General features: G+C 38.6%; 1 protein-coding gene across 3 annotated transcripts in view; it reads right to left on the bottom strand.

Moving 5' to 3' along the window:
* Positions 1 to 21,992, bottom strand: part of KCNQ5 (potassium voltage-gated channel subfamily Q member 5) — a 625,390-nt gene that overhangs the window by 172,410 nt on the left and 430,988 nt on the right. For all 3 annotated transcript variants that reach the window (XM_066253628.1, XM_066253635.1, XM_066253639.1), the window contains exon 3: positions 834 to 960. In XM_066253628.1, coding sequence (XP_066109725.1) covers positions 834 to 960 — 127 coding nt within the window. The remainder of the gene's footprint in view (positions 1 to 833; positions 961 to 21,992) is intronic.

Genomic DNA, 21,992 nt, shown 5'->3' with positions numbered 1-21,992 from the left:
GTATAAGCAACTTATTATTTTTTAAAATGAATTTTTATTGAGATATAATTAACTAGGGTTTTCAGTTGTATGATATACTTTTACATATATTGCTGAAAGAGATCAGATCTTAACTCCAGAATGCTATCTGCTGTCTTCATTAAGAAGTATAATTAGAGGCTGGTGCCTAGGTGAACAGAATCCCTCTGAGAGAACAGTGTCGAGGGAGGTGCAGAGATGTGATTCTTAGGGACTGCAGCGTGGGGGACTCATATTTCAGAGTATAAAACACTTGATCCGGTCTGAAGTTACCAGAGCCTAAAGTAAAACGTACTTGAAATCAGTCTTGAAGTATACTAATTGATATGCATTCCCAGGTCTAATACATTTCTATCTATTCCAGTTAATCAGAAGCATAGAAGGGATATTTCTCATATTGTAGAGAAAAAAGGGTTTTTTATCTTTACTGAAATTAATGCTCCCTTAATTCAGGGAAACACTGGAGAACCACATAGTTCAGTGTAATTTAATTGATACAAGTGGGTGTTCTAAAACCAGACCTCCTGGCTCCAATCCTAGCTCCACCACCGACTGCTTATATGACTTTTAGTAAATTATTTCACTTCTCTTTGCCTCAGTTTTTTCATCTGTAAAATGGAGCTAATAAAAATACCTCCCTCACAGTGTTGTGGTGAGGATTAAATAAGCCAACAAGTCAACACTTTTAAAACATGAAAGCTCCTGACATGATAAATACTACATGAATATTAACTTTTAATCTTAATTAACAGTTGCAAGGCAAGAGACAGAAGAAATGGATAGAGGAATCCAGATATTTGGACTTTGATATTCACCTATAACACAGAAGGGCTTTCGGGCAAACCGCAGTCTTCCTTGCCATCCTCTGTATCGACAACAGCAACCCGCAGACCAGATTCGGATGATGAACTCCAAACCAAAGACGACAATCATCACGAACTCCTACAATATCAGATAAGACGTGTTAGAGGCATTGTGGAGCAAAGCATAGCAAGAAGCTCTGAGAGTATTTCTGGACATTTCGGTACTTCATCTAAAACGTTTATTGGTTAAATGTGTAAAGTTAAGAACATCTCCTCTTTTCCAAATCAAACTAAACCTGGAGGACATGGAGACCTTTTCCTTTTCAAGTCTCCAACCCTTTGCAAATTTAAAGATTTTATTTATTGATTTTGCAGAGCGGGGGTTGGGAGGAGTGAGAAGTATAGTTGCTTCACTTCAGTTGTTCATTGCTTGCTTGTTGTATGTACCTTGATCAGGCAAGCCCAGGGTTTTGAACCAGTGACTTCAGTGTTCCAGGTTGACACTCTATCCACTGAGCTACCACAGGCCAGGCAATACTTTGCAAATTTAAGAGCCAGTCTCAATACTAAATTTTCAGGCTCAATTGCTAATCTGCCTTGTCTGGAATACATAGTGTAACTACCTGGTAACATGTGGAGTATCTGAAATGAAAGAGAAGCTCCTGAAAAAACGGCTTCACAGTTTTGCAGAAAACAGAGCTTCATATTGCTGTAAGGAGTGACAATCTCTAAGCCCTTAAGAGTTGTTCTTTGAGAAAAACAACTGGATATTGAGAAATATGCCACATTCTTTTATTACAGTGTCCAAATCTTATAAAACAGCACTTTTAAAAACCATTGCTGCGTGGGTGGCACATGTATTCTTTGCCAGGCGTGAGACCCTAAGTTCTTCAGATTTGAAGTTAATCATTATGCTGCCCTTCAGTGAGAGCTGTCAGAGAGCACCTGTTCCAGCAACATGACTTAGAGAGTCTTCAGGAAGAGCTGTGAGTGAACCTCGGGGAAAGGCCGGCTACAGTGGCCCATGAAGCAGTGGGCCATGGAATGAGAATCCACATGGAATTTTAGGAAGAGAGCATCTCTGGAGCAAGCTTTCCATAGTCATCTTGTTGTCCCCACAGGGGACAGGCACTGAGGTTATTGAAACTGGTTTCCCTTTAAAAGGTAATTCCCTCTCTTAGCATTATGCTAAGTAAAATAAACCAGTCAGGGAAAGACAAGCACCGTATGATTTCCCTCCTATGTGGAATCCAGTGAACAAAATGAACTAACAAGTAAAACAGAGACAGAGTCATAGATAGAGAGCAGGCTGACAGCTGTGGGGTGGGGGTTGGAGGCCTGGAAGGGAGTGGAGGGATTGTGAAAAAAGAAAGGAGAAAAACTCATGGACAGGAACAGTGTGGTCATTGCCTGGGAGAAGGGGGAAGGAGAAGTTGAAGAAGGGTGTAGGGGGATAAATGGCGAGAGACCGATACTTGACATGGGGTGTTAAACCCACAGGACAGTGTACAGATGATGTGTTGTAGAATTGTACATAAAAGGGATACCAGCATGATTTTGTGAACCAGTGTTACCCCAATAAAATCAGTGAAAAGGAAAAAAGTTAAACAAGTGGTTTCCTCTCTTGTGTTTAAACAAGGGTTGACTCAGCATGTATAATGTAGAGCAATATGTACTTTAAAAATATTTATTGAATTTATTATTTATTAATTGATTTTCATTATAATTGCTTAATTATAAAAGTGATACATGATCTTTATTAGAACATTCAAACACCACAGGAATATAGAGTCTAGAAAGTAAAGATCCTAATCTACCTCTCATTCTCTCACCCTGGGTAACAAGATAAAAACCATTATCTTTTTAAAAAAATTTTATTTAGAAAATTGAATTTAACAGGGTGACATTGATCAAAAAGAGTACATAGGTTTCAGGTAAATGTTTCTATTGCATTTGAACTGTTGATTATGTTGTGTACCCATCACCCAAAGTCAAATCATTTTCTGTCACCTTATATTTGTCCCTTTTTACGCCCCTCCCCCATACCCGCCCCAATGTCCCCATATCACTCTCCTTCTGGTAACCACTTCACTTTTATCTATATTCATGAGTCTCAGTTTTATATCCCACCTATGTGTGAAATTATACAGTTCTTATCTTTCTCTGCTTTACTTATTTCACTCAGTATAGTGTTCTTAAGGTCCATACATGGCTGAGTTTTATTCCATTGTATGTATGTTCCACATTTTCTTTATCTAGTCCTCTATTGAGGGACACTTTGGTTGTTTCCATGTCTTGGCCATTGTTAATAATACTGATATGAACATGGGGGTGCACATGTATTTATTTATTTATTTTTGTGACAGACAGAAGAGGAGATGAGAAGCATCGATTCTTTGTTGTGACACCTTAGTTGCTCATTGATTGCTCTCTCATATGTGCCTTGACTAGGGGGTTACAGCAGATCAACTGAACCCTTGCTCAAGCCAGCGACCTTGGGCTCAAGCTGGTGAGCCTTGCTCAAACCAGATGAGCCCGCGCTCAAGCTGGTGACCTTGAGGTCTCGAGCCTGGGTCCTCTGCGTCTCACTTTGAAGCTATATTCTTGGCACCGCCGCCTGGTCAGACGCATTTGTTTTCACATTCCAATGTTTTCAAGTTTTTTAGGTACATTAAATACCTAGTAGAGGGATTGCTGGGTCATATGGTAGTTCAATTCTTAATTTTTTGAGGAACCTCCATTCTTTCTTCCATAAAACAGGTACCAGTTTATATTCCCATCAGCAGTGAATGAGGTTACCTTCTCCACAGCCTCTCCATCTCTTATTACCTGTTTTATTGATAATAGCCAATCTAACAGGAGTGAGGTGGGTATCTCAATGTAGTTTTTTTTTTTTGGAAGTGAGAAGTGGGGAGGCAGAGAGACAGACTCCTGCATGTACCCTACCAGGATCCACCTGGCATACCCACCAGGGGGCAATGCTCGGCCCATCTGGGGCATTGCTCCGCTGCAACTGGAGCTATTCTAGTGCCTGCAGCAGAGGCCATGGAGCCATCCGCAGCTCCTGGGTCAACTTTGCTCCTATGGAGCCTTGGCTGTGAGAGGGGAAGAGAGAGATAGAAAGAAGAGGGGGAAGGGTGGAGAAGCAGATGGGCACTGCTTTGGTGTGCCTTGGCTGGGAATTGAGCCTGGGACTTCCACACGCCAGGCTGATGCTCTATTGCTGAGCCAAGTGGCCAGGACCTTAATGTAGTTTTGATTTGCATTTCTTGAATAACTAGTGAAGATAGCATCTTCTCATATATCTGTTAGCCCAGTGGTCCCCAAGCCCCAGGCCACGGACTGGTACTGGTCCGTGGGCCATTTGGTACCAGTCTGCAGAGAAAGAATAAATAACTTACATTATTTCCGTTTTATTTATATTTAAGTCTGAATGATGTTTTATTTTTTAAAAATGATCAGATTCTCTCTGTTACATCCATCTAAGACTCACTCTTGACGCTTGTCTCGGTCACGTGATACATTTATCCGTCCCACCCTAAAGGCCGGTCCGTGAAAATATTTTCTGACATTAAGTCGGTCCGTGGCCCAAAAAAGGTTGGGGACCACTGTGTTAGCCATTTATATATCCTCTTGGGAGGAGTATCTGTTTAGGTCCTCTCCCTATTTTTTAATTGGATTGTTTGCTTGTTTGTTGCTGAGCTTTGTGAGTTCTTTATAGATTTTACATATTAACACCTTATTGGAGCTGTTGTTTGCAAATACCATCTCCCATTTAGTTGGCTGCCTATTTGTTTTGCTGTCAGTTTCTTTTGCTGTGCAGAAGTTTTTTAGTTTGATATAATCTCATTCATTTATTTTTGCCTTTACTTCCCTTGCCTTTAGGGTCAAAGTTATAAATTGTTCTCTACAGCCAAAGTCCGTACACTTAGTACAAATGTTTTCTACTATGTAATTTATTGTTTCAGATCTTATATTTAGATCTTTGACCCATTTTGAATTAATATTTGTACAGGGGGACAAATTGTTGTCAAGTTTCATTTTTTTACAGGTGGCTTTCTAATGTTCCCAGCAGCATTTATTGAAGAGGCTTTCTTTTCTCCATTGTGTGCTTTTGGCTCCTTTTTGCAGATTATTTGTCCATATATATGTGGTTTTATTTCTGGGCTCTCGATTGTATTCCATTGGTCATATGTCTGTTTTTCTTCCAATACCATGCTGTTTTGATGATCGTGGCTCTATAGTGTAATTTGAAGTCAGGTAGTGTGATACCTCCAGCTTCATTTCTTTTCCTCAGGATTGCTTTGGCTATTTGAGGTTTTTATGGTTCTATACAAACCTGGTGATTTTTTGTTCTACTTCTTTAAAAAATGACTGGGGTTTTGATGAGGATTGCATTAAATTTGTATATTGCTTTGGGTAATATGGCCATTTTAGACGAGATCGGGCGCGTTCAGGGTGGTATGGCCGTAGACAATATGGCCATTTTAACTATGGTGGTTCTGCTAGTCCATGAACATGAAATATTTTTCCACTTAATTGTGTCTTTTAAATTTTTTTTAAATAATGTTGTGGAGTTTTCAGAATATAAGTCCTTCATATCTTTTGGCAAGTTTATTTCTAGGTATTATATTTTTTTGTTGCAATTGTAAAAGAAATTTTTTTTTTTAGTTTATTTTCTGAAGTTTTATTGTTGGTGTATAGGTAAGCCACAGACTTTGATTATTGATTTTGTATACTGAGACTACTATATTGGTTTATTGTTTCTAATAGTTTTTTGGTGGAGTCTTTGGGGTTTTCCACCTACAGCAGCGGTTCTCAACGCACAGGCGACCCCTGTGTTTTGGTAGTTCGACCCCTGCCGGGGTCACGACCCACAGGTTGAGAACCGCTGATCTACAGGATCATGTCACTGCAAAAAGTAATACCTTTACTTCCTCTTTCCTGATATGGATGCCTTTTAATTCATTCTCTTGCCTGATTGCTCTGGCTAGAACTTCTAGAACTATGATGAATAAGAGTGGAGAGAATGCGCAACCTTATCTTATTCCTGACTTTAGAGGAAAAGCCTTCATTTTTTTCACCATTTAGTATGATACCAGCTGATGGTTTATAATATATAGACTTTATCAAAGGTACTTTCCTTCTTTTCTGATTTTATTGAGTGTTTTAAACATAAAAGGATGTTGTATCTTATCTATTGCCTTTTCTGCATCTATTGATAGGATCATATGATATTTGTTCATTGTTTTGTTGATGTGGTATATTACATTGATCAATTTTCATACTTTAAACCATCCTTGTACTCCTGGAATAAGTCCCACTTGATCGTGATATATTATTTTTTCAATGTGTTGTTGTAAGACCAGTGGCCAAGATGATGCAAGTTCCCATTGAATTTGGGAAGACAGTAAAGGAACTGTGGAGCAAGAAAATGGTGGGCCATTTCATTTATTAGAGTCTCACAACAAAGGACAAGTAAGCAGGCAGGACAAAACTGCTTCTCCCTCACAGGACTCTCCAGCCGAATAGGCCGGGGGAGGGGGTGCTTCTCCTTAGTAAAAAGCAAACAACGGCCCCTCCCAAGCAAGCAGGCAATTCATAATTTGCAATGTGCCACCCTGACAGCCAGCACCTACAGCCTTACATAGACTATACACACATGACACTACCCTGTGCTCAAGCACTAATCAGGCAAAATACAAGCGAGCAAGCCTAACATACTTGTTATACACTTATTTGCCCAACAGTTGATGTATTTAGTTTGCTAGTATTTTGTTTAGTATTTTTGCATCTGTATTCATTAGAGATATTGGTCTTTAGTTTTCTTTTTTTGTATTGTCCTTGCCAGGTTTTTGTATGAGGGTTATGTTAGCCTCATAAAATGTATTAGAGAGAACCGCTTATTTTTCTATTTTTTGGAAGACTTCAAGAAGGATAGGTAACAAATCTTCTTTGAATGTTTGGTAGAATTCACTAGTGTAGCCATCTGGTCCTGGACTTTTGTTTTTTGGGAGTTTTTTTTTTTGTGTGTGTGTGTGTGTGTGTGTGTTGTGACAGAGACAGAGAGACAGAGAGAGGGACAGATAGGGACAGACAGGAAGGAAGAGAGATGAGAAGCATCAATTCTTTGTATAGCTCCTTAGTCTCTTTAGTTGTTCATTGATTGCTTTCTCATATGTGCCTTGACCAGAGGTCTATAGCAGAGCAAGTGACCCCTTTCTCAAGCCAGTGAACTTGAGTTCAAGCCAGCAACCTGTGGGCTCAAGCCAGTGACCATAGGTCATGTCTATGATCCCATCCCAGTCTGACACTCTATCCACTATGCCACTGCATAGGCAGGCTTTTGGGAGATTTTTAATAGTTGTTTCTATTTCCTCTCTGCTTATAGGTCTATTTAGGTTTTCTACTTCTTTAAGACTCAGTCTAGGAAGACTGTATAGTTCTAGGAATTCACCCATTTCCTCTAGGTCAGGGGTCGGGAAACTTTTTGGCTGAGAGAGCCATGAACACCACATATTTTAAAATGTAATTCCATGAGAGCCATACAACAACCAGTGTACATTACGTATTAGCCAATAAAAATTTGGTGTTGTCTCAGAGGACAGCTGTGATTGGCTGCAGCCACCTGCAACCATGAATATGAGCAGTAGGAAATGAATGGATTGTAACACATGAGAATGTTTTATATTTTTAACATTATTTTTTTTATTAAGGATTTGTCTGTGAGCCAGATGCAGCCATCAAAAGAGCCACATCTGGCTCACGAGCCATAGGTTCCCGACCCCTGCTCTAGGTTTTTGAATTTGGTGGCATATACTCTTTTATAGTGTTCTACTATGATCTTTTGTATATCTATGATGTCTGTGCTAATTTCTCCTCTTTCATTTGGATATTATTTACTTGGAGAATTGTTTTCCAACCTTTCACTTTGAGTCCACATTTGCTCTTGTAGTTTAGATGTGTCTCTTTAAGGAAGAATATGGTTGGGTTTGCTTTTTGATATAATCTGCTAGTCTGTATCTCTTTATTGGTGAGTTCAGTCCATTTACATTTAAGGTAATAATTGATGCTTGAGAATTTCCTATAGCCATTTTATGTTTTATTTTTTAGTAGGTCTGTGTCTTTGATGTCACTGATTCTTTCTTCTGTCTAGCTTGTTCTATTACCTAAACTTGCTACCTCAGTTTTCAATTTATGTATTGAGTTCTTTGTCTCTGTTTTTAAATTTCAACCTCCTTTGTGAGCTCATTATGTTGCTTATTGGTGTTTTCTCGAATCTCAGTGAGTATTTTCAGAGAATTTTGAATTCTCTATCATTTAAATCCAAGGTTTCCATGTGATTGAGATTTTTTAATGGAGATTTTTCATTTTCTTTTTAAACTATGTTTCTCTCTTGCCATGGTATTTGATTTTTTTCTTCCTTCATGGCATTTGAGAATGGTATTGTTAAGAACCATAACAAAAAAACAACTAAAAAAATGAAAATAAAAATAATCCAATAAAATTAGAAAAGTTTAAAAAATTATGACAAGAGAAAAGCCATAGAAAACAAAGATTGAAAACCAAAAAATTGAAAAAGAAACAAGACACCCACAAAAAAATAAAAATAGAAAATAGAAAAATTAAAGAAAATCAAATTCAAAGGAGAAAAGGAGAAAAAAATAAGAAGAAAAAAGGGAAAAGGAAAAAAGAAAAAAATGAAAAAAAGGAAAAGCAATTTTTGATTTTGAGAGGTTTCTTTCATTAAGTGTTGCTGTATTACAAGTTTAACTTTGTGAAGTTGCTGGGCAGTCCTCTGTTGAGATGTTGCTGTTGCAATGATGTAAGTGGAGCCACAGTCACATTGGTGGGTAGGGTGTGTTGTGAGCACTTTACAGTTTTACGGCTCTAGCAATGGCAATTTCAGGCTTCTGGGTGATCCTCCTTACATCTCAACAGATCCAGGGACCTTCTGGGTGATCCTCCTTACATCTCAACAGATCCAGGGACCAGATGTGTAGCACCTCTGTTCTTCAGGGGAGAGAGTAGCTCTGGAAAGCTAGTTGTGGGTTTTGTCTCTGCCACCCATACCTGAGAGGTGAGGGAGGCAGGATCTGGAAGACTGGGCCACAATTTAGTTTTCTTTGTCTCTGCTGAGTGCAGGCTATAGGCTGACCATGGGAACACTGGCTGTGACCCTGTGTTCTGGTCATTTTGGTCTATCTCCCCTTCTGCTCCTCTATCGCACCACTTCTCCTTGACAGAAGGAGATCCAGTCACTCTGGTTTTCCCTCTCAGTACACCTCAGATAAAACCCAAATAGCCTGAGTTTCCCTCCTCCCTGTAGTACATCAGAGAAAAAAAATCCAGTCACTACACATTTGTCTCCTTTTCAGAGCCCACCATGGAAGCATTTTATCTTCTGCCTCCCCTTTTCAACCCGTCCCATCTTTAGTCCATTTGGTGCATGGATCTTTCAGTGTGCCCGTGAGCCCATCTAGAGTTCCTTTTCCGTGTTATAGTTGTTCAATCTGTTGAAATTTCAAGGAGAGAAATTAGGAGTATCACTCACGTTGTCATTACTCTGACATCATCTGTGAGTGGCCCCATTATCAAATTTAGAACAATGGTATTTTTTTTGCAAGTTTTAGGAAAATGCTCCTCAGAGCATGTGATGATGTGTTATACTTTTGAGATGCCTAGTGGAGATGTATTCTTCTATCCTTCTGTTGCTTTGCACTAAGTAATTTACAAATATTTTTTATGATGAGAAATTATCCTCCAATATCATTGCTGTTTACATATAGTGACTTGAAATTACCTATGGGATAAATTTCCAAAGATGACTTTATGTACAGACAACCCACACTGTGCAAGATGCTGTAGAAAAACGGCTGAGAGATTAAACTGCAGCCTTGAGACAAGTCTTTGGTGTGGACTTTGAAATGCCAAGTCCTGCGGGGGCAGAACTCTGCTCCAACAAGCCTACTCTGATTGTTTATAGGAAGTGGTTGATTCCTATAGCCATTTTCCTACATACTTGGGAGGCATCGGTTGGTCCTTTTTCTCTGCACCTGAATCCATTGTTGACTAATTTGACCCTGGCTCTGCTAATTTGCTTGATGAGTGAAGACACAAATAAATACAATGAGGCTGCAGAGATCTGGGATCTCAGTCCTAGAGGCTGGAGTCCCCTGTATCTATCTTTATGTTGTGTCTTGTGTGTTTTTTCTTAAGTCCTGCAGCACCTTCCTTTCATGCACACTCATTGCTGAGCTGGTTGTGGCAAGTGGCACCTGAACAGGGACCGAAACAGAACAGAAACTCGATTGGAACAGTGACCCAATTGGAAGAAGGATTGCCAGAGTAATTAAGAAAATAACTGCTGGACCCAGAGGGGAAATAGAGGCCTCAGTTCAGTTTATCACAGGAAAGTGGTAAGGACAACCTCAGGAAAATACAGCGTAGCAATGGGGAGCGGGGATGGTGTTATGAAATGCCATCCCTATATCTGTCTCTTAAAACAATTGTTAAAGATTGGCGGGGCTAAACCTAGCAAAGTGAAACATTTATTTATTTATTTATTATTATTATTATAATTAATTTTAATGGGGTGGCATTGATAAATCAGGGTACATATGTTCAGAGAAAACATCTCCAGGTTATTTTGACATTTGATTATGTTGCCTACCCATCACCCAAAGTCAGATTGTCTTTCATCACCTCCTATCTGGTTTTCTTTGTGCCCCTCCCCTACCCCCAACCCCTCTCTCTCGTTTCTCCCTCTTCTCCCCCCCCACCCCCCGGTAATCACCATACTCTTCTCCATGTCTCTGAGTCTCATTTTTATGTCACATCTATGTATGGAATCATACAGTTCTTAGTTTTTTCTGATTTACTTATTTCACTCAGTATAATGTTATCAAGGTTCATCCATGTTGTTGTAAATGATCCAATGTCATAATTTCTTATGGCTGAGTAGTATTCCATAGTATATATGTACCAAAGCTTTTTAATCCACTTGTCCACTGACAGACACTTGGGCTGTTTCCAGATCTTTGCTATTGTGAACAATGCTGCCATAAACATGGGGGTGCATTTCTCCTTTTGGAACAGTGCTATGGTGTTTTTAAGGTATATTCCTAAAAGTGGGATAGCTGGGTCAAAAGGCAGTTTGATTTTTAATTTTTTGAGGAATCTCCATACTGTTTTCCACAGTGGCTGCACCAGTCTGCATTCCCACCAGCAGTGCAGGAGGGTTCCCCTTTCTCCATATCCTCGCCAGCACTTATTCTGTGTTGTTTTGTTGGTGAGCGCCATTCTTACTGGTGTGAGGTGATATTTCATTGTGGTTTTAATTTGCATTTCTCTAATTATTAGTGATGTGAGCATTTTTTCATATGCCTATTGGCCATCTGTATGTCCTCTTTGGAGAAGTGTCTATTCATTTCTTTTTCCCATATTTTGATTGGATTGTTTGTCTTCCTGGTGTTGAGATTTACAAGTTCTTTATAAATTTTGGTTATTAACCCCTTATCAGATGTATTGTCAAATATATTCTCCCGTCTGACCTGTGGTGGCGCAGTGGATAAAGCGTGACCTGGAAATGCTGAGGTCGCCGGTTCAAAACCCTGGGCTTGCCTGGTCAAGGCACATATGGGAGTTGATGCTTCCAGCTCCTCCCCCTTCTCTCTCTCTGTCTCTCTCTCCTCTCTCTCCCTCTCTCTCCTCTCTAAAAAAATGAATAAATAAATAAATTAATTAAAAAAATATATATATATTCTCCCATTTTGTAGTTCAGGGGTAGTTATCCTTTTTATACCTACTGCCCACTTTTGTATCTCTGTTAGTAGTAAAATTTTCTAACCACCCACTGGTTCCACAGTAATGGTGATTCATAAATTAGGGAAGTAACTTTATAAAATTTATAAAACAAAGTTACAGCTAGTTAAAGCATATAATAATTACTTACCAAGTACTTTATGTCAGATTTTTGCTGTTTGACAGAGTAAATTTTTATAAAACAATTTACTATAGTTAAATCTATTTCTTTATTTATACTTTGGTTGCTCCACTACCACCCACCATGAAAGCTGGAATGCCCAACTAGTGGGCGGTAGGGACCAGGTTGACTACCACCAGTGTAGTTTGCTTTTTTATTCTGTTCTTATTGTCTTTAGCTGTGCAAAAGCTTTTTAGTTTGATATAGTCCCATTTGATTATCCTGTCTTTTATTTCACTTGCCTGTGGAGATAAATCAGCAAATATATTGCTGCAAAAGATGTTGGAAAGCTTACTGCCTATGTTTTCTTCTAAGATGCTTATGGTTTTACAGATTACATTTAAGTCTTTTATCTATATTGAGTTTATTTTTGTGAATGGTGTAAGTTGGTGGTTTAGTTTCATTTTTTTGCAGGTAGATGTCCAATTTTCCCAACACCATTTGTTAAAGAGGCTGTCTTTACTCCATTGTATGCTCTTACCTCCTTTGTCAAATATTGTTGTCCATAAAGATGTGGGTTTATTTCTGGGTTCTCTTTTCTGTTCCATTGATCTATATGCCTGTTCTTATGCCAGTACCAGGCTGTTTTGAGTACAATGGCCTTGTAGTATAACTTGATATCAGGAAGTGTGATACCTCTAGCTTTATTCTTCTTTTCCAAGATTGCTGAGGCTACTCATGTTTTTTTGGTTCCATATAAATTTTTGGAATATGTGTTCTATATCTTTGAAGTATGTCATTGGTATTTTAATTGATATTGCATTGAATTTATAAATTGCTTTGGGTAATATAGACATTTTAATGATGTTTATTCTTCCTAACCATGAGCACAGTATATGCTTCCACTTGTTTGTATCTTCCTTGATTTCTTTTATCAATGTTTTATAATTTTCCAAGTACAAGTCTTTAGTCTCCTTGGTTAAATTTACTCGAGGTACTTTATTATTATTATTTTTGCAATAGTGAAGGGGATTGTTTCCTTAATTTCTCTTTTTGACAGTTCATTGTTGGTGTATAAAAATGCCTCTGAATTCTGAGTATTAATTTTATATCCTGCCACCTTACTGAATTCATTTATCAGATCCAGTAGTTTTTTGACTGAGACTTTAGGGTTTTCTATATACAATATCATATCATCTGCAAATAATGATGGTTTTACTTCTTCTTTTCCAATTTGGATACCTTTTGTTTCTTCTTCTTGTCTGATTGCTGCGGCTAGGACTTCCAGAACTATGTTGAATAAAAGTGGTGAAAGGGGGCACCCCTGCCTCGTTCCTGATCTTAAGGGGACTGCTTTTAATTTTTGCCCATTGAGTGTGATGTCGGTTGTGGGTTTGTCATAGATGGCCTTTCTCATGTTGAGGTATGTTCCCTATATTCCCACTGAGAGTTTTGATCATGAATGGGTGCTGAATTTTATCAAATGCTTTTTCTGCATCTATTGAAATATCATATGGTTTTTCTCCTTCCTTTTGTGATGAATCACATTAATTGATTTGCGAATATTGTACCAGCCTTGCCTCCCCAGAATAAATCCCACTTGATCATGATGTATGATTTTTTTCATATACTGCTGGATCCAGTTTGCTAATATTTTGTTGAGGATTTTAGCATCTATATTTATCAGAAATATTGGCCTATAATTTTCTTTCTTTGTGTTGTCTTTGCCTGTTTTTATTTTAATTTTATTTTTTACAGGGACAGAGAGAGAGTCAGAGAGAGGGATAGACAAGGACAGACAGACAGGAACTAATAGATGAGAAGCATCAATCATTAGTTTTTTGTTGCGCATTGCAACACCTTAGTTGTTCATTGATTGCTTTCTCATATGTGCCTTGTCCGTGGGCCTTCAAGAGACTGAGTAACCCCTTGCTCAAGCCAGCGACCTGGGGTCTAAGCTGGTGAGCTTTTGCTAAAACCAGATGAGTCCACACTCAGGCTGGCAACCTCGGGGTTTGAGCCTGGATCCTCAGAATCCCAGTCTGATGCTCTATCCACTGCGCTACTGCCTGGTCAGGCTTTGCCTGGTTTTGGAATCAGAATTACGCTCGCCTCATAAAAGGAGCTTGGAAGTCTTCCTTCCTCTTGAATTTTTGGAAATAGCTTGAGAAGAATAGGAGTTAGTTCTTCTTTGAATATTTGGTAGAATTCACTTGTGAAGCCATCAGACCCAGGACTTTTCTTTGTCAGGAGTTTTTTGATAACTGTTTCGATCTCATTTGTTATAATCGGTCTGTTTAGGTTTTCTGATTCTTCCAGATTGATTTTTGGAAGATTGTATGTTTCAAGGAATTTGTCCATTTCATCTAGGTTGTCTAGTTTTTTGGCATACAGTTCTTCATAGTATTTTCTTACAATATTTTGTATTTCTGTTGTGTCAGTTGTTATTTCTCCACTCTCATTTCTAATTTTATTTATTTGAGTCCTCTCTCTATTTTTCTTGGTGAGTCTGGTTAAAGGTTCAGTCTTGTTTACCTTTTCAAAGAACCAGCTCCTGGTTTCATTGATTCTCTGTATTGTTTCTTTAGCCTCTATGTCATTTATTTCCTCTCTGATCTTTTTTATTTCCTTCCTTCTACTAATCCTGGGCTTTACTTGCTGTTCTTTCTCTAGTTCTTTTAGATGCAGTGTCAAGTTGTTTATTTGAGCATTTTCTAGTTTCTTAAGGTATGCCTGTAATGCTATAAACTTCCCTCTCAGGACTGCTTTTGCTGTGTTCCATAAATTTTGAGTTGATGTATACTCATTATCATTCACTTCTAGGAATTTTTTAATTTCTTCTTTGATCTCATTGTTAACCCATTTGTTATTTAATAACATGCTATTTAGTTTCCAAGTGTTTGAGTATTTTTTAGTTTTTCTGTTGTGGTTGATATCTAGTTTCATGCCATTGTGATCAGAGAAAATGCTTGATACAATTTCAATCTTCTTAAATTTGTTGAGCCTGATCTGGCGGTGGCACAGTCAATAGAGTGTCGGACTGGAATGTGGAGGACCCAGGTTTGAGACTCTGAGGTCACCAGCTTGAGCATGGGCTCATCTGGTTTGAGCAAAGCTCACCAGCTTGAACCCAAGGTCGCTGGCTCAAGCAAGGGGTTATTCAGTCTGCTGTAGACCCACAGTAAAGGCACACACGAGAAAGCAATCAATGAACAACTAAGGTGTTGCAACGAAAAACTAATGATTGATGCTTCTCATCTCTCTTTGTTCCTGTCTGTCCCTATCTATCCCTCTCTCTGACTCTCTCTCTGTCTCTAAAAAAAAAAAATGTTGAGACTGCTTTTATACCTTAACATGTGTTCTATCCTAGAGAATGTACCATGAGCACTTGAAAAGAATGTATATTCTGCTGCTTTAGGGTGAAAGGTTCTGAAGATATCTATTAAATCGAGTTGATCTAGTATGTCCTTTAAGTCTGCTGTTTCTTTGTTAATTTTTTTTTTGAGGATCTATCTATTGATGTTTGGGGTATTGAAATCACCTACTATTATAGTATTGCTGTTGATCTCACCTTTTATATCCATCAAAGTCTGCTTTATATATTTAGGTGCTCCTATATTAGGTGCGTAGATATTTATAATGGTTATATCTTCCTGTTGGATTGCTCCCTTTATCATTATGTAGTTTCCTTCTTTATCTCTTACTATAGCCTTTGTTTTAAAGTCTATTTTGTCTGATATAAGTATTGCTACCCCAGCTTTTTTTTCATTTCCATTTGCATGAAATATTTTTTCCATCCTTTTACCTTCAGTTTATGTGCATCTTTTGTTTTAAGGTGTGACTTTTGTAGACAGCATATGTAAGGGTCCTGTTTTCTTATCCATGCAGCTACTCTATGTCTTTTGATTGGATCATTTAACCCGTTTACATTTAAGGTTATTATTGATATGTAGTGTTTATTGCCATTTTATTCTTTAAAGCTGTATTCCTCTTTTGCTATATTCTTTTCCCCCTTTGATCAGTTTACAACAGGCCCCTTAGCATTTCTTGCAGCATTGGTTTGGTTGTAGTGAATTCCTTGAGTTTTTTTTTTGTCTGGAAAGCTTTTTATTTCTCCTTCATTTTATACAATAGCTTTGCTGAATAAAGTAGTCTTGGTTGTAGGTTCTTTTTTTTTATTATTTTTAATGTTTATCTTACTGATTTTTTAATAAATAAATTTTTATTAATTTTAATGGGGTGACATCAATAAATCAGGGTACATATATTCAAAGAAAATATGTCCAGGTTATCTTGTCATTCAATTATGTTGCATACCCATCACCCAAAGTAAGATTGTCCTCCGTCACCTTCTATCTAGTTTTCCTTGTACCCTTCTCTCTCTCCCTCCTTCCCTCCTTCCCTCTCCCTACCCCCTGTAACCACCACCCTCTTGTCCATGTCTCTTAGTCTCGTTTTTATGTCCCACCAATGTGTGGAATCCTGCAGTTCTTGTTTTTTTCTGATTTACTTATTTCACTTCGTGGGTTGTAGGTTCTTGTTCTGCATTACTTTGAATATTTCTTGCCATTCCTTTCTGGCCTCAAGTGTTTCTGTTTAGAAGTTGGATGCCAGTGACGTCACAGAAATGGCGCCGTGAGCAGCGCGTCCGACAGCTCTCCCCTAAATCACAACAAATTTATCAACTAGAAACAGAAAAATTTATCCTCGGAGCATTCCAGAGTTCCACACAAACTGAAAGCAAAAGGACTGTTATCACTTGAATCTGAGAGACGAGGGTGTGGAGGAAGCTACCGCAGCGACGCTCATTCAAGCCGCGAGGGAGTGCGCCTGCGGTGAGTCAGCCCATATACTTGGGAACCGCGAGCCGCCGTGAGCGGCCGACGCGAGCCGCCACCGTGAGCCGCCGCGAGCCCCCGCGAGCCGCCGCCGCAAGCGGCCGCCGCTAACCGCCACCACGAGCGGCCGCCATGAGCCGCCGCGCGAGCACCCCCGGTCCGGTTGAGCACCGCTGACGTTCCCAGCGGCCCGCACACTGCGAGTGGGGGTCGCCGGCCACCGGTGCCCAGAGCGCCCCATTCCCGTGCGTGCCTTGGGCATTCCACGCGCCCAGGGCGCCCTGCTGGCCCGCACACCCAGGGGGCTCCATTATCCTGCGCCTGGTGCGATCCAGCCGCCAGCGGCAGGGCGAGCGGGAGAGGCACCAGGGTGATCTTCCCTACTTGGGAGATTCTCTCCGTGGGCGGGGCACCTCACCCAGCCATTCAAGCTAACAATCAAGCGTTGGGGGAGGGGCGCGCGCAGGCAGCCTAAAATACCTTCGGAAGCACAGCTCCGACCCAATCACTGAAATTAGCTTAACCCATAAAATCTGCGCACCCTCGGTTCTAATTGATAAGATCTCTCTCAGTTCAGCGATCCAAGACAAGAGGCGTGATATTTTTTAGTGCCTCTCGCTAAAGGGGCGGGGGCAACTTCTGATTGATAGAGCCTTCATATTCAGGGATAAACGCTAACAAGAAGGACTTGGCAGATAATAAGGTCTATACTACACTAGTCGTAAGCAGAGACTAGTGCCTCTTCTTCCCTGCAAAAACAGGCTACAAAGTGTGGAAAGCCTGGGATGAGAGGTCCAACTAAATGATAGGCGCTGAACAGCCACCTTGACAACAATTGACTCCCACCCCCCCCTGATTACACTGGAGGCCCTGACTACCAGAGCCTTTCCCAAAGCCTTGCACTGAGTGGGGATAGAGTGGGGATTTCCCAGCTCTTTGAGCCTCTTACTCCCCAGGCAGAAGCAGTTGCAGCCTTATAGCTGGATCACCAGGCTGCTAATTCAGAAAGGGGGGACTAGGAGAGAGAATCCAGGAAAGCAAACTCTCTCATCGTTGGACCCTGCAAACGCCAACAAGCCTTTACTTCCAGCAAGACTAAAGCCAATTATATGACATTGCCATAGAATCCCATCAACTGCAAATCCCTACCTAAGAGTGACACAGGGGCAGAGCCTGGGGTACAGAGTCACCGACTAGGAAGAGGGAGAGAAAAGAAAAAGGAAGAAGTTAACCTCTCAAAATCAAGAAAAACCCACAGACTTTACAACTTGATCCACTAATTTTTTTGTTGTTGTTGTTGTTGTTTGTTTCTTCTATCTTTTTGCCTTTATTTCCTCCACCTCGGTCCTTCTACTCTCTGCCCATCTTATGCTTCCCCTTTCTTGAACTACACTACCCATGAGTGTTGCATTTTATTTTTCTTCTTCATCCTCACCCTCCTTTAAGGTTATACTCCAAAACACTTAACTCTCACTCTCTCCTCTTTTGTTTTTGTTTTGTTTTTGTCTTGCTTTATTTTGTTTTTTTCTCCTCCTATTTTATTTCTTCCTTCGTTTTTTTCTTTTTCTTATTTTTTCCTTTCTATTCGTTTTTTCTTTTCTCATTTTACTTTCCTCCCATATAATCCTCAATCATGAACAAATTAGTTAATTTGGGACTCAAGGCTTTTTTTTGGCTTTATTTCTCTTTTTTGCTTTTGTTTTTTTTTTTTTTTTTCTTGTTTGTTTATTTTTGTGGCATTTTGGGTCCTCCCAACCCAAGGTCTCCATTGTATTTAGTCTTCGCTCCACTTAATACAACAGATTTTTACTTATTATTTTTATTTTTTCTTCTTTATTATTCTTTTTTGGTCCTTTTTTCTGGTTCCCTCTTATCCCTCTCATTATATCTCTTAGTTGACCATCACTTACAAGCAAATCATCTTATGGTTGTCTAAGATTTTTTTCCTTTTTTTTTTTTTTTGCATTTAGTAGGTCCCTACTCCCTTTTTTTTTGCCCCTTGAACTCTTCACCCCAAATCAGGCCCTCCATTATAGGCACGATATTTCCCTGAGGAGGGGAGAGGAGGGAAAGAGAAGAGAGAAAAAAGGGGGAAATAATAAATTATTACTGTTTTTTTTGTGGGGTGTTTTACCCTTTTTTTTTTCTTTTTACTCTTTATTAATTCTAATTAGTGCTAACAATAAGACCACCCTCAGATGCCGATAAGAAAGAGGAAATCGAATATTATGGATACAAAAGAAAGAGAGGTAACACAAATAGATGTGGAAAAATCTATGGAGAAAAGACTTAACATATTGGAAGCCTTGGAGCTAAATGACAGAGAATTTAAAATAGAAATCTTAAAAATACTCAGAGATATACAAGAAAACACAGAAAGGCAATATAGGGAGATCAGAAAACAACTCAATGAACACAAAGAATATATTACCAAGGAAATTGAAACTATAAAAACAAATCAAACAGAAATGAAAAACTCAATTCACGAGCTGAAAAACGAGTAACAAGTTTAGCTAACAGAACAGCCCAGATTGAAGATAGGATTAGTGAAATAGAAGACAAACAACTTGAGGCACAACAGAGAGAAGAAGAAAGAGACTCAAAAATAATAAAAAACGAGAAAGCCCTACAGGAATTGTCTGACTCCATCAGAAAGAATAACATAAGAATAATAGGTATATCAGAGGGAGAAGAGAAAGAAAATGGAATGGAGAATATACTCAAACAAATAATAGACGAGAACTTCCCAAGCCTGTGGAAGAACTAAAGCCTCAAATTCAAGAAGCAAACAGAACACCAAGTTTTCTTAACCCCAACAAACCCACTCCAAGGCACATCATAATAAAGATGACACAAACCAATGACAAAGAAAAAATTCTCAAGGCAGCCAGGGAAAAGAAGAGTACAACATATAAAGGAAGACCTATTAGATTATCATCAGATTTCTCAGCAGAAACTCTACAAGCTAGAAGAGAGTGGACCCCAATATTTAAAGGCCTGAAAGAGAGGAACTTTCAGCCAAGAATACTATACCCATCAAAGCTATCCTTCAAGTATGAAGGAGATATAAAAACATTCACAAATACAGAAAAGATGAGAGAATTTATCAACAGAAAGCCCCCACTCCAGGAAATACTAAGGGGGGTTTTCCAACCAGATTCAAAGAACAAAAGAAAACAACACCACAAGTAACAGCTCCACCAAGAACACAATAAAACCAATCTTAAACTGTGACGACAAAGGAAAAAAAGGGGGGAGAGGATGGAGATTAACAGTAGCAAAGGATGATGAAGTGCAGAAATACTTATAAGATAGGGTACTACAATGAATATGGTAGGTACCCTTTTCATTACTTAATGGTAACCACCCTTAAAAAAACCACCACAAGAACACTTGACTTAAAAAAGGTAGCAACAGAGGAAAGAAGTATGGAACACAAACAAACAAAAACAAATGATAGAAAAACAAAAGAGAAGAATCAAACTAGATACAAAACTAACAGAAAGCAATTTATAAAATGGCAGTAGGGAACCCACAAGTGTCAATAATTACACTAAATGTAAATGGATTAAACTTACCAATAAAAAGACACAGAGTAGCAGAATGGATTAAAAAAGAAAATCCAACTATATGGCTGCTACAAGAAACACATCTAAGCAACAAGGATAAAAACCAAATTCAAAGTGAATGGCATGGAAAACAATACGCCAAGCAAACAACACCCAAAAAAAAGCAGTGCGTAGCAATACTCATATCTAATAAATGCTGACCTAACAAGACAGAAAAAAGTAGTTTTTTACTCAGAGACAAAAATGGTCATTTTCATAATGATTAAGGGGAAGTTTGAGACTCAAGAAGACATAACAATACGTTATATATATGCACCCAAAGCCAAGGAGCACCAAAAATATATAGACAGCTACTTATTAGACCTTAAATCAAAAACCACTAAAAATGCAATCATACTCGGAGGACCTCAATACACCAGCTGAATGGCTCTAGATCGGTCATCCAAACAGAGAATCAATAAAGATATAGTGGCCTTAAACGAAATACTAGAACACCTGGATATGATAGACATCTACAGGACACTTCATCCCAAAGCGACAGAGTATACATTTTTCTCTAGTGTACATGGAACATTCTCAAGAATTGACCATATGTTGGGCCACAAAGACAATATCAGCAAATTTAGAAAAATTGAAATTGTACCAAGCATATTTTCTGATCATAAAGCCTTGAAACTAGAATTCAACTGCAAAAAAGAGGGGGAAAAACCCACAAAAATGTGGAAACTAAACAACATACTTCTAAAAAATGAATGGGTCAAAGAAGAAATAAGCACAGAAATCAAAAGATATATACAGACAAATGAAAATGAAAATACGACATATCAGAATCTCTGGGATGCAGCAAAAGCAGTAATAAGAGGAAAGTTCATATCACTTCAGGCCTATATGAACAAACAAGAGAGAGCCGAAGTAAACCACTTAACTTCACACCTTAAGGAACTAGAAAAAGAAGAACAAAGACAACCCAAAACCAGCCGAAGAAAGGAGATAATAAAAATCAGAGCAGAAATAAATGAAATAGAGAACAGAAAAACTATAGAAAAAATCAATAAAACAAGGAGCTGTTCTTTGAAAAGATCAACAAAATTGACAAACCCTTGGCAAGACTCACCAAGGAAAAAAGACACAGGACTCAAATAAATAAAATCCAAAATGAAAGAGGAGAGATCACCACAGACATCATAGAAATACAAAGAATTATTGTAGGATACTATGAAAAATTATATGCCACCAAATACAACAATCTAGAAGAAATGGATAAATTCCTAGAACAATACAACCTTCCTAGACTGAGTCATGAAGAAGCAGAAAGCCTAAACAGACCAATCAGCAGGGAGGAAATAGAAAAAAACTATTAAAAATCTCCCCAAAAATAAAAGTCCAGGCCCAGACGGTTATACTAGTGAATTCTATCAAACATTCAAAGAAGACTTGGTTCCTATTCTACTAAAAGTCTTCCAAAAAATTGAAGAAGAAGCAATACTTCCAAACACATTTTATGAGGCCAACATAACCCTCATACCAAAACCTGGCAAGGATGGCACAAAGAAAGAAAACTACAGACCAATATCTCTAATGAATACAGATGCTAAAATACTAAACAAAATACTGGCAAACCAAATACAACAACATATTAAAAAAATAATACATCATGATCAAGTGGGATTCATCCCAGAATCTCAAGGATGGTTCAACATACGCAAAACGGTTAACGTAATACACCATATCAACAAAACAAAGAACAAAAACCACATGATCTTATCAATAGATGCAGAAAAGGCTTTTGATAAAATACAACACAATTTTATGTTTAAGACTCTCAACAAAATGGGTATAG

This window comes from Saccopteryx bilineata, chromosome 1 (assembly GCF_036850765.1).
Source record: "Saccopteryx bilineata isolate mSacBil1 chromosome 1, mSacBil1_pri_phased_curated, whole genome shotgun sequence".
NCBI lineage: Eukaryota > Metazoa > Chordata > Mammalia > Chiroptera > Emballonuridae > Saccopteryx > Saccopteryx bilineata.
Note: the sequence above shows the minus strand (reverse complement) of the source record. Positions and strands in the feature narration are given on the sequence as shown.